Genomic DNA, 12,381 nt, shown 5'->3' with positions numbered 1-12,381 from the left:
ATCCATGGGATGTGTACTGGGGCAACATGATGAGACGGGTAGAAAAGAGCATGTTATTTACTACCTGAGCAAGAAGTTTACAGAATGTGAAATTAGGTACTCCATGCTAGAAAAGACTTGTTGTGCATTGGCATGGGCCGCTCGTCATCTGAGATAGTATATGATTTATCATACAACAATGTTAATATCCAAGATGGATCCTATCAAGTACATATTCGAGAAACCTGTATTAACTAGAAGAATCGCTCGCTGGCAAATGTTGTTATCAGAATATGACATTCAGTATGTAACTCAGAAGGCCATTAAGGGTAGTGTGTTACCAGAGTACCTTGTGCACCAGCCAGTGGAGGACTATCAATTGATGAGACTCGACTTCCCAAATGAAGACGTCATGTACATAAGAGACTATGAGATTCCAAGCCCGGAAGAAGGACCCGAACCAGGATCGCGGTGGACGCTCATGTTCGATGGTGCCTCAAATGCATTGGGTAACGGAATTGGGGCTGTTATAACTTCTCCAACGGATTTTCATATTCCCTCCATAACAAGGTTATGTTTCAAATGCACCAATAACACGACAGAGTATGAAGCATGTATCTTGGGAATTGAAGCAGCTATTGACCTAAGAGTTAAGATTCTTGAGGTGTATGGAGACTCAGCACTTATCATCTATCAAATCAAATGAGATTGGGAGACCCGCCTTTAGCGGTAAATTCATGATCATCAAGCTATGGATAAGCAAGATATCAAATAACAAGAGTCACCACCACGCTTTTAGTGTTTCCAAGGGAAAAGGAAAAAAGTACGAACAAAACCCAAAAGTAAGAAGTTTTCAAATCAAAACTAATAAAATGTCAGAGATTACGGCTAAGGGGGTTGGTTACACAAAGGGAAGGTATTAGCACCCAAAGTGTCCTATGTACTCCTAGGGAGCCCTTTCTTGTGTGCATATGTATTTTGTACAAAATGATGTTTACAAACAAATAGAATGAGGGGATGATAAAAGAATACATTGATCATATTTTTGTGTTTGACAAGACCTTCGGACTTGTGCCTACGTACCAACATAAAAATGAGGGATCAAAACCTCATAGTTCATGATACAAATTTCAAAGTGGATGCATTGTTTTTAACAAAAATTAAGTTTGAAAGGCACAAAGGCCTAAAAATGGTTTGAATGAGTTAGTTCTTTTTTGCTTTTTGAATGTTTAAGTCAAGTATGGTTAAGTCTATTTACAAGTTTGATTAAGAAAAGAAATTTGAAAAATGCCATGGCATAAGGCCAAAGTTTCTAGTTTAAAAAGTGGTCAAAGTTTAGAAAATAACAAGCTCAAACAAAGAAGTTTTTCAAAAGTAGGAAGAGATTTTGAAATTAAAGAAATGGGGAAGAGATGAAGAGACTAATCCTATGCTCAAAATTAAAAGTTAAGAGCTGAAAAGATCTGGCCGATGGGTAGAAATCCAATAGGCAAGAATGCCATATAGAAACCCCAAATTCCCTTGAGTATTAGAATCAAGCAACAAACAATGTATACAGTTATATCAATCTTGAAGAGCAAGGCATCAAGTAAAGATAGCCACATCCAAGCTTAGCCACTCCATGATCTTCTTCAAATTAACCCATGTAACTGATGAATTCCACAAGTCATAGGTTCAAAATAACAGCTTCACAATGATCATGTTGCAGATGAACTCAGAGGGATCTTCAAAGATGTATTAGATGAAGTTTGAAACTGCAAGCACTTGGTTACACAAATGTTGGCATTGGCCAAGTCCTTTAGCATAGGGAGGTTGCCTAGATTCTAAGTCCAATTTGTCCAAGATCAAGTCAACAGTCCACACAAAAGCTTTTTAGGGTTTTTGTTCTTATTATGTGCATTAATGGTCAAAGACCACACAAACAAACACAATATACACAAACAAGATATATCACACAATATGGTCCAAATGGACAAAGTGAAAATTGTATTAACATAAACAATTATAATGGTATGAATAATGGCAAATGAATAGAGCTTAAAAATTAAAGTGCATTAAAATAAAGGACTTGAAATTAAATGTTAGTTGTGAATGAGTTAGAAGTTAGTATTGTTTTGCTTTTGATTTTCTTTAAGTCATTCTTTGGAGAACACTCAACCCACTTATCACAAGCATGGATCCTTGAGCCAAGATATCTTCCAAAGGAAGGAAAAAAGGCCAAGTTTCCACACAATACCATGAAAGATGGGAGACTTACAATCTCACTAACTAGAATGATATGCCTTTTGTGTCAAAAATTTAGCGTTATGTTAAGCAATTGTAATTGGACTTATGTAGAAGTCGCAACTATTTGAGGTCGGGCAATAGGATTTTGGTGTTAATGCATGTTAGAGACATAGTATAATTGACTATGCTCATGAAACATACCACACACAAAAAGAATATGCAAAAGAGGTGGCCTAGTCTCATCCATACTTATGTTGATTTTTCAATCAACTAGCCTTAGGACTTAGAGATATCATAGGCCAAATGAGATGAATGCACAAAGAATGGGAAATAGATGAAGAGGGAGGGGAATGGATCAAAACTCAAATTGGTCAAAGGATGACTTTTTACCAAATTAATACTCCCTCGGTTCCTTTATATGTGTCACTTTTGCAAAAATCTCTATAACCAAGACAAGCGATAAAGAACAAATATTTGGCCATTGTTTCCTAATTTACCCTTACTTATTCATTTATTCAGCATACCATTTCTCTTTCCTAATACTCCACATTTAATGCCTAGATTCCAATTATTACATAGACAAGATAGCTTCTTCAATTTCCTTAACTTTTTTTTCACGTTAAAGTATATACTACATTTTTTTTCTTATTTCATGGTACACTTAAAATTCAACTTTCCCCAACTTTATTATTCCAAATTTCATGATACACTTAAAATTTCATTTCCCTCCAATTTTATTACTCTAAATTTCATGATTCCAACCAAAAAAAGTTAAAATCAGTAATACTTGAAGTGTATATATACCTTTATATTGTAGGTTTACAAAATAAACTCATAAAATATGGCTTCAAGTACTACTAGATTTTCATTGTGTGATATAGATTTAAATGTAGAATTTATTCCTTTGCCAGATTTAAATATTGGTGAAGAAGAAGACGTTGAAGAAACCAACAATAATATTGGTAATGTATTTATTCTTTCATGTGCATTTGTTTTTGTCTCTTTTAATTTTCTTATTTTTATCTCTTTACATAATTTATGATAGTTAATTGGTGAATATCACAATAATAATAATAATAATAATAATAATAATAATAATAATAATAATATAAATAAATAGTATTAATAACATATTAACTCAAATTTAATTGTTGAGATTTTTTACTTTTTATGGATTGCCTAATTAAGTTGAAGAAATAATTTATTGTGTAGGATGCTTTTTTTAATGTATTTTTTATGTATTTGATTGAATAATTTATTGAGTAGGATAATTTTTTAATATATTTTTTATGAAGAAAATGATTAATATTACTAAAAACATAATTTTTTTGTTTTAGTTTTTATTTTAGTTTTCAAAGTTTCAGTTTTGATTTTACATATTGGTAGCGGAATATTTTTAAAAAAGACAATTAAATAGGTAACCAATAAGAATAGTAAAAAATAAATAATTTTGAAAGACATTTATGAATATAAATATGAACTTGATTGAATGATTTATTCTATATGATGATTTTTAATGTATTTTTTATGAATAAAATGATTATCATTAATATTATTTTTATTTTTAAAGATAACCGTTTTGATTTGGCATGCTCTAAAACATGTGATTTTAAATAACTAAATATTTGATTTTTCTAAATAAAATCGTATTTGATTAGATTTTTTTGAATAAAGCCTCAAAAATAAATAATTTTGTTATTTAGGATGAATTTTTATCAATAAAACTATTATCATTATTAATAACATTAATTTTTTGAATAGAGCCTAAAAAATAAATAATTTTTTAGAAAGTACTTTTTTAAGAATATATTACTTGACTTATATAATTTTTTCCTAATTTTATTTACAGGTATAGAAAATATTGTAGATAACGAATTAAATAATGAAGAGAATATTGAAGATACATCAAATAGTGAAGAAAATATTGAAGGTGGACTAAATATGGAAGAAAATATTGAAGATGCATCAAACAGTGAAGAAAATATTGAAGGCGTACTAAATATGGAAGAAAATGTTGAAGATGCTTTAAATAGTGAAGAAAATTTTGAAGGTGTACCAAATGGAGAAGAAAATATTGAAGATGAACTAAATAGTGAAAGAAAAAAATTAAAAGTTTTAAGCAATGAAGAACGCACAACTATTTATCACCAGTTACTACAAAAAAGTGTTGATGGAAAATTACGTAGAGGAATTACAAATGTGGTGGCTTCATCATTTTCTGTTTCTAGGAGAACTATTCAACGTATTTGGAAAAGAGCAAAAGAATGTGAAATACATGATGTGTCCCATAGGAAGACAAAAAACTATGGACGTAAGAGAATTCAATTTTATCCTAATCAAATTAGTCAAATTCCTTTGAGACAAAGAAACAAACATCTGGTCTTTATCTTTTGCGATGAAAACAAATCCAGGCTTTTAAAATCAGGAGTTATACGACGTCACTCAAATGCCATAAAGCCACTGTTAAAAGAAGAAAACAAAAGAGTTAGGTTGGAGTTTTGTTTGTCAATGCTCGAAGGTATACCACATGATCCAATGTTTAAAAGTATGCACAATATTATTCATATTGATGAAAAGTGGTTTTACATGACTAAGAAATCTGAGAACTATTATTTGCTATCGGAGGATGATGAACCACATCGTACATGTAAAAGCAAAAACTTTATTGCCAAAGTTATGTTTTTAGTTGCTCTTACTCGACCAAGATTTGACTCGCAAGGAAATGAGATTTTTTCAGGTAAAATTGGTATTTTTCCATTTGTTACCCAGGAACCTGCTAAAAGGACAAGTGCTAACCGAGTTGCAGGAACAATGGAGACAAAAGCAATAACATCGGTAAATAGAGATGTCATAAGATCATTTCTTATTGAAAAAGTCTTGCCAACTATAAAGGAAAAATGGTCAAGAGATGATTTGGGTACTAGTACAATATTTATCCAACAAGATAATGCAAGAACTCATATTAATCATGATGATCAAGAGTTCATTCAAGAAGCCACACGAGATGGATTTGATATTCGTTTGATGTGTCAACCTGCAAATTCTCCTGATTTGAATGTCTTAGACCTTGGATTTTTCAGTGCAATACAATCATTACAACACAAGGAGTCCCCTAAAACTATTGTTGAACTTGTTCGTGCGGTGGTGAAGTCATTTGAAAACTTTTCATCTGTGAAGTCCAATCATATATTTGTAACATTGCAATTATGCATGATAGAGATCATGAAAGCCAATGGTTCTAATAAATATAAAATCCCACATTTGAATAAGGAAAGACTAGAAAGAGAAGGACAATTACCCGTTCAAATGAAGTGTGATCCAATTTTAGTACAAGTTTTTAAGTACCTAAATACAGAGTAATGCTCATTGTGACTGGGTTGTAGTCACTTGCACACAATTAAAAAACCAAGAACACAACTTATAAGTTTCATTCTTTTAATTTTTTTAAGCATATTTTTTCTTTCATATGATAAATCATTATTAATAAAAAAAGTTAATTAAAAAGGTTAGACACAACAATAGATTATGTACTTCACATAAAAACTCAAAATAAATTGTATATTACAAAAAAACAAAATAATAAAAAACATTCCTAAAAACAAATTATAAAAAACAAATTATAAAAAACAAAAGAATAAAAAACATTCCTAAACAAAATAATAAAAAAAGGAAAAAAATATTTTAGGAATATCTTAAAATCATTCCTAAATTACTATGAAAAATACTTTAATCATATTGAATCAATTCATAAAAAATATTTAATGAAAAAAATCAAATAAATGGTAAGAAAATTATTACAAAAAATAACTCTAAAATAAGAAAAATATTATAGAAAATATTTAATTTTCAAAAACAAGAACATCGTTCATTTGCAGTACTACAGGATTTTTATAAAGAAGGAAGAACTTCTTTCTACATCATAGATTTAAACATTACAAAGACTTTAATAAAATTTAGGAAGAATTATTTTTAGCATCTTTCTAATCACCGGACGAAACTCCTCAGCCGCTTGTGAAGACTCTTCTCCTTCTTCTGAAAATTTATTCAAATCAAATTCATATTCAGCCTCTTCGTTTAAATCAAAATCCAATATTGGTATTTCTCCTTCTTCTTCATTGTTGTCAGAAGAGTCTTCCAATATTTCCTCTCTATTGTTGTTCAATGAGTCTTCCATTGTTTCTTCTCCATTGTTGTCCAGTGAATCTTCCATTATTTCTTCTTTGTTGTCCAATGAGTCTTCTATTGATTCTTCTTCACGGTTTCCCAATGAATCTTCCATCATTTCTTCTTTTCATGAATTGTTTTGTTTTTCCATTACATATCTTAGGAACTGTGGCTAAAAAGCTCCCATTTAAAGAGAGAAAATATTGAAACTCTTCCTTAATTTTTTTGAGAAGTGGACCTCTTGAGAACCTCTTGAAATTCCATTGGTGGTAACATGTACTCCTAATATGCACGCAACATTAATCTCAGACATTGGAATTGATAAACCAATTTTAAAATGGTGGAGTAATTATGAGTAAATGTGTAAGTAAAATTAATTTGAAAAGTAAGGGTATAATTGACAAATTACAATCTTATACTCTTAAAGTGACAGTTAAATAGGAACAAATATTTTTTGCAAAAGTGACACATATAAAGGAACGGAGGGAGTATCATTCGTTCATTTTGGGATATGGAATGTACATTCCATCAATCCCCTAAATCCAATGATATTAACTTAACAAAGTCAAATCAACCTTGACCAAGGCCCAACAACATAAGTAAAACTTACACAAATCATCACAAGAGGTCAACACAATTATTTGACATTTATTCAAATTAAAAAAATACTAAAAGTAATGCATTAAATTAAATATGGTTTGCCAAATTCCGAAAACCTCATCAAAACACCAAAGATATGACCATGAGATTTATCATAGGTCAAACAAGGTCAAAGGACCTTGGAGAAAAAAATTCAGAATTTTAAAAGACTTAAAAGTATTTTTAAACAATTAAAAATAATCACAAAATCAATTAAATCATGGAAAATATTAAAGATGATCCAAAAAATAATTTTAATTCAGAATATGAAAGAGGAATTTATTTAAATTTTTTTGGTGGAACTCTCATATTTTTTGGATCAATATAAAAATTAATATGAATTAATGAAAATAAAACAAATTAAATAAAATTCAAATAATCAGAAAAAACGTGGACCACTTGATCTCCCTATTTAATTGAGGTGGCAGATCAAGTGGATCAGCGCGCGCGTTCCACAATAGACCTAAGTCAATGTGCTGCAGGGATGGTAATTAAAACCAACGCGTGAGATTAAAACATTTCAAATGAGATCAATGACTTAGAACCTGTCCAGCACACCACCGACGCTGGACATCCGGTCACCTTCTCAGGCGAGGTCCACCGGACTAGTTCACTCATCACCATCAAGAAAATGAAAAAGGAGGACATGATCTGAAAGAAAAAATGGCGTAGAGCACGGATTTGACCTCAATTTCAACTAACTCCAAATATATAAAAAGATATGAGGAGTTGAATTTTGAGGTGTGTCAACTGAGTTGCTTCGATTTGACTTCTAAGAAACTCAATCTTCTTGCCTACATTGGTAGGACTTCAGACAACCAAAGATCTAAGAGAATTGAGTAGAATTGAGTGAGAATCGAAGAGATGAAGTTTTCTGAAATTTACCTTCAATGTTGTGCAGAACTTGATGTTGCTTGCTTCAACCTTGATCTGATCACACTTGAGAAGCTTGCAGGAGAGGTTTAGCAATGGTACAAATCTTTGGATCCTAGAGTTCTTGAATCTCCAAACAGTGAGATTCAAACTCAATTTTCAAGTTGAAAATTCTCAGGTTTTCCTTTGAAATGCGAGGGTTTCAATTGGGGGGCAAAGTTGGCGCGCAAGGTCTCCTCGAAATGAGCTCAGAGGCCTTGTATTTATAGCATTTGGGATTGATAATTGCACACATGAAAATTGCTAAATTTGGTCATTTCATGCACAAGCTTGCATGGGCGTGTACAGGCCCATGAAGCAATCCAATTTGATCCATATCCAACTGTTCTGAAGCTCATATGAGGCTTGAGTGGCAAGGCAATGATATGTGGAGTTTTGGACATTTGATTTTCTCTAATGATGCAGCTATGTTAAAGCCATGCGCAGACCTAGCAAACTTCATCCAAAATGTATGAACTTGAGTTCTTTTGAAAGCTTAGATCAAGGGGAGCAAATTTGATGTTGAACACTTTTTCATTTGGAACTTGGATCATGGTGAATTTGAAGGTGGAAGTTTGGAAATTTCAACATGTTGAAAAAATTTCTAAGTGTCAAGCCATATATCTCAATATTCCACCTTGCTTAACTTGTTATGTGAGCTCAAAATGAGAAAAGTGTCTTTATCAAAGTTGTATTTATTTCAAATACCCTAAAAATGGTCACCAATTTAATGGCATTTGGATTTAGAATGATAGAGTTATACATTTTTGAAGTTTGGAAAAATCACTTGTTCAATGGTACAGGTCAAAAATGACCTATAATGTATCCTCATATCACATGCTCATAAAAGTTGATTTAGCTCTTACTCCAAACATAAAAGTTGAATTAGACATCTTGAATTTGATTGTGCAACTTTGAAATCTTTCATCTCATAAAAATTGAGCAAGTTATGGCCTTGGGAAGTTTACTTTCAAATTAGGGTTTAGACAAAATGACCTATAATGTTTCAACATAGAAAATGATTTTCCAAGCAAAACTAGCTCTAGGTCTCAACATGAAAGTTGTTTGTAATGTCATTTAGAGTAAAGTTTCTCTTGGAATAATTTTCATATGGTGCAAGTTGTAGGAGATAGGGTCTAGGGAGACCCAGTTTTGATCAGATGAATTCATCTGGCCAACCACCATCAACCAACTTGCTAATCTTCAATTCTTTTGACTTTATTGGCTCATGGTAGATCATATATGCATAAGATGATGAAATTTGAAGTGTACCTTGAGAAATTTTACCAATTTGTGAGATGGATTGTTGGAGAAGTTACTCAAGATACCCAGTCAAACTAGGGTTTCCAAGGCAAATCACCTTCAAACTCTTGAAGAATACTTGATCAATAACACATGTAGGAATCATTGGGACTCATATATGATGCTTACAACCATTTGTGGGTCAATCCATGGTTGTGCTCTTTGCCATGAGGGTCTCAAACCCTAGATATGAACTTGATAAATCAATGGGATCATGCCCTTCCTACAAAAGAATTAGGCAAATGAAAAAGACATATTTTTGGTATTTTGGTTAGTAAAATGAAAATATACAAGTATGACACAATCATATAGTGCTTGGTGATCTCTCCCAAAACAAACCCAATGAGAGAGGGGTAAGGAGGATGCCAAGGCATGATCCCAATGCTAATGCATAGGATGAAATTGCATGAGGGATCTTAGGGTCAAAATTGGAGTCTTACAGCTTCCCCTATTTAAGGAAATTCTAACTGAGGAGGCGAAGGTTAAAACCTTTGGCTCAACTCAGTAGAATGAGCTTAAATAACAACACATAGAAACAAATTTTGGTCCCAAAGAGACCTTATGATGCATATGATATGAATGCAAAAGTTAATGCCCTGTGGGGAAATATTGCCACAAAGGAAAAGAAAACAGAGAGACCGAAAGTCCGCAGGAGTATAATGTATTTCGTAAGGAAAACTCACTGGGGAGACAAAGACTCTAAAGGGATAAATGAGGTTATGCGTAGGCCAGGCTACGACTTAAAACTGCTGGGAGACTAGAGGAATTCCATACAGAATGGAAAGACTCGGTCGGGGAAACAAAGTATCTGCAGGGGAAGCGAGTAGGTCAGGATAAAACTGACGTACTTGAATCATGTAGGAAAAGCGATTTGACTAAGGAAATGCGCACTCAACTCAACTGGGGAGAAATAAACTTCAACACAGGAGGAGCATAAATATGCTATCTACTACCTGTTACTGGGTAAGGAGATAACAAAGATCTTACAGAGAGGACATCCGTCATCGGTTTGGATGAACATATCAAGGATGACTCACTGGGAGTTTCCAGGAAGGAGTATCCATTACCGGTTACTGGGTAAGAATAGCCTTGCTGGGGAAAATTGCAGAAAAAATAGGATTTACAACTAACTGTTACTGGGTAGAAGACCAAAGATGAGAGTATCTGTCATCAGTTAAGATGAACATATCAAGGATAAACTCAACAGGGAAGAAAATTCGTCATCTGTTAGGATGAACATATCAAGTATAGACTTGCCTGGGAATTATCAAGGAGGATATTCGTCATTGGTTAAGATGAACATATCAAGGATAAACCAACTGAGTAAAAAGTAGGAATTACATCTATTGAATGTTGGATAGAATATCGTCAAAGAGAAAATTTGTCACCAGTTAAGATGAACATATCAAGGATAGACTCTGCGAGGAGAGAAAATAGGAATTACATCTATCAGTTACTGGACAGAATACCATCAAAGAGAAAATCTGTCACCGGTTAAGATGATCATATCAAGGATAGACTTTGTGAAGGGGACAAAGGCAGGACTTACAACTACCGGTTATTGGGTAGAAGACCGCAAAGAGAAGGAAACCTGTCATTGGTTAGGATGAACATATCAAGGATTAACTCTCTAGGGAACAAAAATAGGGATTACAACTACCTTTTACTGGGTAGAATACCAAAGATGAGAATATTTGTCATCGGTTAGGATAAACATATCAAGGATAAACTCAGGCAGGGGAGAGAAAGATATCTGTCACCGGTTAGGATGAACATATCAAGGATATACTTCATGGGGAATAGATCCACTAGGGACTCTACTGAGGAGAAAAACAAGGGTACTTTTGTCGTGTATTAGGCAAGAAGTAACAAACTGCAAACTAAGAAGAATATTACCAGTTACTGGGCAATAAACTCTTAGGAAACTCAAAGCATCTATCTAGGTAATAGCTAGAAAGAAACGGTCAATCACGACTCAACCCAATGAGGATATATCTCAAGGGTAGTGGTTCCATCCAGATAATCAACTGGGGAGGAAAACTGAAACAATGATCATCCATGAGGAAATAACTCAGTGGGGAAAGGAGAAAGGTTAAAGTCTTTATGCTTAAAGGGACGACCTTCTATAATTGAGAGAGGACAGACACCGAACTCGTATGGGGATAAAGTACTGCCATAACAGAGCATAAGAATCTCAGACAATGATTTAGCAAATATGAATGATGTAAATATGCAGATATGAAATTATATGAATGTATATGTATATGTATATATGATGATTATGCTGACAAAATGACCTCAAAGTATACAAAGGTGTCGCAAAATTTGAATCATCGGTATAATCCTCGGCCAATCCAGAAAAAGGGATAACTGCCGGAGAACAGAGAGATCAACATCTCAAAGGCTCAACCCTAGTTGGGGAAGGAGGAGGTCTGCTGAGGAAAGGAAACATTATCGAGTCTGCGGGGAATTTTAGGTCAACACCATATCAAATGGGAGACAACTATACAGAGGATAACACAAGTAACTGCTCAGAAACTAGAAGGAAACTCTGACTGGGAGCGAGTCGGATGGCAACAGGTGGAGAAACCAACGCGATCTACTAGGGAAATCAACTTACTCTGCTGAAGATCCAAAATCAAACCTGCTAAAGAAAACATAATCCTTGTAGGGGGATACAGAAACTCCATCGGAGATAAAACACAACTCTGCAGGGTACTGAATCCACTAACTCGGCTAGGAAAAGGTACGAGAGTTCCGCAGGGGATCAAACATGTCGCAGGGGAACTGGATCAACAAACTCGGCTAGGGATACCCGAAGGGTTAACTGCTTTAGGGAACCCTTAATGCTTCACACTTAAGACTTGCTGCTTTCGAAATGTTGTCGATGTTTCTTTTTAATTGCTTTGAAAAGTTCTTGCTTTTATATATTTAAGAAAATGATTTTGTTTTAAATTTTAATTTCAAAAATTATCATAATAAAATTTAAATTATTGGCTGAAGTAAAATAAGAGTGAAAACAATTGGATAAAAGCTCAATTTTATTTAATAGAATGGTAGTCTGTAAATGACAAGACTCCATAGATCTTTACAAAGTTGAAAATGGTAATTTACATGGAAAATGGTTACATTGAATACAATTGACCGCTAATCCTTCTA

General features: G+C 33.2%; 2 protein-coding genes across 2 annotated transcripts; both read left to right on the top strand.

The window, feature by feature from the left end:
* Positions 1-193: 193 nt before the first annotated feature.
* LOC127080106 (uncharacterized) lies at positions 194-685 on the top strand. Its single transcript, XM_051020434.1, has one exon. The coding sequence runs from the start codon at positions 194-196 to the stop codon at positions 683-685; it is 492 nt and encodes a 163-aa protein (XP_050876391.1).
* Positions 686-3,046: 2,361 nt separating this feature from the next.
* On the top strand, positions 3,047-5,565 carry LOC127080105 (uncharacterized). Its single transcript, XM_051020433.1, has 2 exons — positions 3,047-3,167; positions 4,055-5,565. The coding sequence occupies exons 1-2, from the start codon at positions 3,047-3,049 to the stop codon at positions 5,563-5,565; spliced, it is 1,632 nt and encodes a 543-aa protein (XP_050876390.1).
* The last annotated feature ends 6,816 nt before the right edge of the window (positions 5,566-12,381 follow it).

This window comes from Lathyrus oleraceus, chromosome 5 (assembly GCF_024323335.1).
Source record: "Lathyrus oleraceus cultivar Zhongwan6 chromosome 5, CAAS_Psat_ZW6_1.0, whole genome shotgun sequence".
In the NCBI taxonomy this organism is placed as follows: Eukaryota; Viridiplantae; Streptophyta; class Magnoliopsida; order Fabales; family Fabaceae; genus Lathyrus; species Lathyrus oleraceus.
The sequence above is the reverse complement of the archived record's forward strand: the minus strand, read 5'-3'. Positions and strand labels throughout refer to the sequence as shown.